General features: G+C 50.8%; 1 protein-coding gene across 1 annotated transcript in view; it reads left to right on the top strand.

The window, feature by feature from the left end:
• Positions 1-3924: 3924 nt before the first annotated feature.
• Positions 3925-5879, top strand: part of CYHR1 (cysteine/histidine-rich 1) — an 11226-nt gene continuing 9271 nt past the window's right edge. Inside the window, exons 1-2 of the mRNA XM_006830782.1 lie at positions 3925-4017; positions 4182-4337. Coding sequence (XP_006830845.1) covers positions 3925-4017; positions 4182-4337 — 249 coding nt within the window. The remainder of the gene's footprint in view (positions 4018-4181; positions 4338-5879) is intronic.

Below are 5879 nucleotides of genomic sequence, written 5' to 3'. Positions count from 1 at the left end.
CCTTCTAAGTATTCCTTTATATGTGGTTCAGAGTTCTGGGACCTTCCCCTGAGCCTGCTTGGTTGGGTATTCTGTGTTGTTGTTGGCGGAGCTCTCTGCTATACGTCCACCCGATCCGCCATCTTGTTTGTTCTCCCCATTGCCTTCTCGACTGCATGTTTTTTGCTGAGAAATCAGAAGTTAGTCTTATTGGCTCTCCTTTGGAAGTTAACTTTTCATTTTTCCTGAGCTGCTCTTAGGATTCTTTCCTTGTCTTTGATTTTGGAAAGTTTGATTATGATATGTCTTGGTGATTTTCCTTTGGGATCTATCTTGTTTGGGGTTTGTCGGCTTCTTGTATGTTTATCTTCTTTGCTTTCGTGATGTTAGGGGAGTGTTCTTGCAACAACTCTTTGACAATTTTCTCTGTGCTTTTCATTGTCTCTTCTTGTTCTGGAATTCCAGTCATCCATAAGTCGTTCTTCTTCATGGTGTCCCACATAATTCTTAGGCATTCTTGTAGTTTTTCTTTCTTTTTTTCTGATTGTTCTTCTAGCATGCTAGTATTGAGAGAGTTATCTTCAAGCTCACTAATCTGGGTTTCCAGGACTTCAAATCTTCTCCTCTTCCCTTACTTTGTCCATTTCTGAAATCTTAGTATTAATCTTCTGTATTTCTATTTGAAGATTTTGTCAAAATTTGCATTTATGTTGTCTATTTGTTCTTATGGCGTTTTCTTGAATTCTTCTAAAGTTTTTTCTGTGTTCTCCTTGCTTTCTTCAATCTTTCTGTCAGTCCATTTAAGGTACCTAAATATCATTCTTTTGAATTCTTTTTCACTTAGTTCCAACTGTTTTCTTCTTGAGAACGTTTTCTGGCTCTGCATCTTGGTCATTTGTTTGAGCTGTTCTCTCTTGTTTCTTCATGTGAGCTGAAATTGTCTGCTGTCTTTGGGGCATTGTGGGGTTGCCATATTTCAAAAAATCAATAGTGCGGTTGTTGGACCCAAAGGGGAGAAATCTCTTGGGGGCTTCTACAATTCAAGGACCTTACAAGGTGGGTGTGGAAGGGATGGGACAGCAGAGTTCCTGGTCCTAGATGGAGTTCCTATTGGTCTCAGTATTGTCTATGTTCAGGGCACTCAATCCAGAAGTAGTGGGGGCCCTTGGTGGAGCTAGGACCACAGGGAAGCTGGGGGCAGGGTGACTGGTTAAATACTGGTCTTATGGCTCTGTAAGTTTTGTAGGTTTGGAGCCAAGCCCACCTGAATCCAGGCACCAAAGCGGCACAGCCAGCCCCCAACTCACACTGCTCCCAACCATGTGACTCCAGACACTGGAGATGGATGAGGATGGGAGCTGGCCACACCTCTGGTCACCAGGGAGCTTGTCAGCCTGTGTGAGTCAGTTCTGCTGAACCTCGTTGTGTTGCCAGAGCTGTTGACAAGATGATGGAGCAGAGTCTGGCCAGCTGTTCACCAGTCAGGCGCCTCTCTCTCCATTCCTGCTCAGCTTCACAACCCAGCACGCAATCCACTTCAGGGTGCCAGAATTTTCATCTGTGTCCATTTTATTTGGTCTCTCATAGCTTTATTGTACAGGGTCTGTGTAGTGTGTCTGCCGAGTCTTCCATCTTGCTGGAAGTCAGTGCAACCATTTATTAATTATCTTGAGTAAAATGTTACTTGCAAGTGATATTAATATATTCCAATAATTTCTGCATTTTGTTGGCTTACCTGTCTTTGGAGTGAGCACAAATATGGATCTGTCTCTTCCAGTTGGTTGGCCAGGTAGCTGTCTTCCAAATCCCTTGGCCTAGACCAATGAGTGCTTCCAGTGCTGCTTTTGTTTATTGCCTATCTATATTGGTAGTCCATCAATTCCTGGAGCCTTGCTTTTCTTCAATGTCTTCAGTGTAGTTTAAGGAGCTGTGGTGGCATAGTGGGTTAAGCATTGGACTGTTAAATGAAAAGTTGGGTTCAAAATATCAGTTGCTTTTCAGGAGAAAGATGAGGCTATCTGCTCCTTTAAAGATCTAGAGTCTCTGAGTTCAGTGAGAAGTTAATTAGGCTGGTATAGTGAGGGCTTTGCTATTTCCACTCACTGATGGCCATAATGATTAGCCATGTCGTCCTTAATCAGGTGATCAGCACTGAGAAACCCCAGAGGCCATTGGTCCCTCCAGTCAAGCTGTGTTAGTCTATAGGACCGTCTACATTTTGGGACAATTAGCTATGGATCCTTCAAAAGGACAGCTTGTGCCAGAAGGGTGGTAGAAGCACCTAAACAAGCTCTTAACTACATGGGTGAAATTCTGAAAGCTGCAGGCTGTAGCTTCACTAATGTGGCAGAAACAAGTGTGTTGCTGGCTGACATAAATGACTTTGCTACTGCCAATGAGCTCTACACACAATGTTTCCTGGGAGAGCTGCTTACCAAATTGCTGCTTTGCCCAAAGGAGGCCAAGTTGAGACAGAAGCAATAGCTGTCCACGGAGCCCTCTCCTCAACCTGACTATAGATGGGCCCAGTGTTGGTTAGTCTGGAACTTTCATACTACTTTTAAATTAACACTTAATTTTTACAATTAATGTTCAGAGTGGCAGTTTAACTAAAACATCTGAAGATCATTGTGGAAATTTGAACATAAATTGAAGAATCGATGATAAATGCAGTTGCTGATGTTCTAGATTACATTTATGCACACTCAGATCACCGAATTTGGAAGAAGCTTCACTCATTTACAGTTACTAAAATAAATAAAAGGGAAGGGAAACATCCTGCAAAAGAATGATTTATTCTACCTAAGTAGTAATCACACACCGGATCCAATGAAATCCTACTAACTTAGTAATTCAAGTAGGGTATACTTAAGGTGGTATTTTTGCTTTCATGGATTTGTTCTAATTTTCTTCAGTTTCAACTTGCACTTGCCAATCATGTTGCTGATTAAAAGGTTTTTCCAATGACTAGGTAGTTGGCCTTGGAAAATTCTATCAGGCAATCTCTGGCATCATTTCTATTGGAAAATATTCAAGGCCATATTTTCCAAATACCAATCATTTCCAACTTTCGTATTTCAATCACCAGGAATTATGAATGTATCTTGATAGCAAATTTGATCAACTCCAGAAGTTGGTAACAAATCTTCAACTTCATCTTTGGGGTTAATTGTCGGCATGTACATGTATGGATATTAGTCTATTACTGACAACATTGTACTTCAGTATATGTTTTGAAGTGTTCCTCTTAACATTCAATGTGATGTTGTTCCTCTTCAATATGTCATCTCTGGCATAGTAAGCCAATACCAGTTCATTGCAGCGTACTAAAGCCTACGCTCCGGGAGCCTCGCGTACCCACACAAGACCCTGTTCCAGTTGTGTACCACACTCCCAATCGGCTCGGACCCGCCCCCCCCACCTCCCCCCGACCGCTCTAGCCTCCGCTCCTCTCGTTGGTGGCGGTGCTGTGACCGCGCTCTCCCGAGTCACTTGAGGCCGGGAGCAGGAATGCGGAGCCTGCCTGTCAAGCTGGCTCGGGCTCGGCTTCCCGGGGTCTGAAACTGCTCGAGGCCGACCGACGCCCCAGAGGCCCGGGTCTGAGGACGGGCCGCGGCCTGGCCTTCCGGCGCGCAGGCACCGGGACGAAGTCGGCGCGTCCTTCCGCCTCCCGCTGCCTCCCGCGTCTTGCCTCCCCTGTGGTCTCCGGAACCCCAGGGTTCACGCCCACCCAGCTCAGACCCCGTGCCGCTTCCCTCACTCGTTCCAGGCCGAATTAGAGTCCTCCCCACTGCGGTGTCCCTGTCGCCACGGGGCCCTGGAAGCTTAAGGATTTCACCTAGTCCAACACTTAGACAGGGGGCTCCAGAACTTGGACTTGTGAGCTTTCTTTTTCTCCAAAGTTGAGGATACCCTTACCGAAGTCTCATCAAACTCATTATTGCCATGACCCCAAAATCTGGGCAAGAGTGGGGGACAGTCCTCTCCCACCTGGTGCTTGGAGTGGTGTCTCTGCATGCAGCTGTGTGCACTGCCCAGGTAAGTAGATGGGGAAGGGTCAGGCACCCCGTACCCCCCAAAACCTCAGGACCAGTTCCCTGCAACTGGGGAGGGGTGGAGGGCGATGAGTCCCCAGACCCTTCTGCTTAGAGGGGTGGCCATGGGCCACTTCTCCACATCTCCTCCCTTCCCTGTGTTCACAGGCAAGTCGAGGAGCCGCTGCTGGCTTCTTGCTCCAGGCTCTGGCTGCCACCGCCACCATTCTGGCCCCAGGGCTGGGCACAGATGAAGATGGTCTCGCTGGAGCGTGGGTGGCCACTGTCATCAGCCTGCCCCTTCTGGCCTTTGATTTCCACTGGGTGAATGGGGACCGCTCCTCTGCCAACCTGCTCCTGGGAGGGGGCATGGTGCTGGCAGTGGCTGGGGACCACCTTGGCGCTGAGGGCCGATCGGTGGCTGGTCAGGCAGTGGTGCTGGTGGTCTCAGTGACCATCGTCATTGTTGCTGTCTTCACAGCCAACACTTATGGGATGTGGGGCGGCGCGATGCTGGGTGTGGCTGGCCTCTTGAGCCGGCTGGAGGACGATCAACTGCTGCTGCCTAAAGAGGATGTCTGCCGCTGGGCCTTGGCTGGGGGCAGTTGGGCCTACCGTCGGGCTCTTCATGCTCAGTACCTGCAGTGGGAGTAAGGGGATACAGGGCAAGGCTAGTGCCTGACTGCATCTCGCCCCCTCTACCACCACCTACACCTGGGGCCTCCTCCTGATGTGGTATGGGACAGAGAGAGCCTGGGACTGCCCCTCCTCCGGCCATGTGAGGGGGCCTTGCCTAGACCAGAGCCAAGGTGGACAGAGTCGGAGGCACATTTTGGGGCCTGATTCTGGGCTGGACATGGCTGTGGGTGCGAGTAAACTTTGGTCTCCAATAAACTGTAGGGATTCAGCAGGATTATGGAATCTGCCCATTCTTGAAGGGATTGAGGGTTCCTCCAGTAAACTACTTAAGGCCTAGGGCAAAGGGAGAGCTGCTCTGGGACCAGCATGGGGCCTCTCTGGTACCTACCAGGAGAACCTCTGGACTGAGAAGACATACTTTTGTTCTCTTGGGACATATCCTTGCACAGCTTGGCAGGTAGCCCTCTGGGGCAGTGACCTTCATGGGCTGGAGTGGGGGATGGGAGGCATGTACCATAGCCGTTCCTAGAGACCCAGATCCCGTCCCTGAACTGACTCGACTTCTACCTATTTGCTCTCTAGTTTCTCGGCGGCCTGTGTCAGCCACTTTTAGTTACCCAAGACTCTCACTTTACTCCATGGACTCTTATTCAGCTCCCCCCTCCAGGGTCAGGAAACCGGTTTGGGCAGAGCAGTGGGTTCCCCAGGGGCAGTGCCTCCGATGGCTTCCCTCGGAAGCACATCCTGTCCCGCAACAGACAGAGGGGTGCCGGGCGGGACTGCTCGCTTAGGCCCGTCCAATCTGGCGAGCCGGGCAGCCCGAACCCTAGGGACAAAGGCGCAGCACAATCCTACGTGCAGGTCTCGGAGCAGCCCAGCGGACCCCAGACACGCTCGCCCTACGCGAGGACTACCCCGCCCCAGGTACGCGCCCCACCACGGCCGCCGCGGGCCCGCCCCCTTCCTGCCCACCAGCTTCAGGGGTGGGCCCTCACGCGACCTCTCGCGCCCATTGGCTCTGACTGCCGTGTCGTTTCTTGTCAATTGGCACTTCCATTGGCCCCGCGCGCGTTCACGTGACCGGGAGGACGGAGGGGGCGGTGGCAGCGGGGGGGCCCCCCCGCGCAGCGAAAACAAAGATGGCGGCTGCGCCGGGATCGCTGGCCGCGGCAGCTGCGGGGCGACGCGCGGGCCGGGCCCTGTGAGGCGGCGGCGGTGGGAGTGGGG

This window comes from Chrysochloris asiatica, unplaced genomic scaffold (assembly GCF_000296735.1).
Source record: "Chrysochloris asiatica unplaced genomic scaffold, ChrAsi1.0 scaffold00001, whole genome shotgun sequence".
NCBI classification, from domain to species: Eukaryota; Metazoa; Chordata; class Mammalia; order Afrosoricida; family Chrysochloridae; genus Chrysochloris; species Chrysochloris asiatica.
Note: the sequence above shows the minus strand (reverse complement) of the source record. Positions and strands in the feature narration are given on the sequence as shown.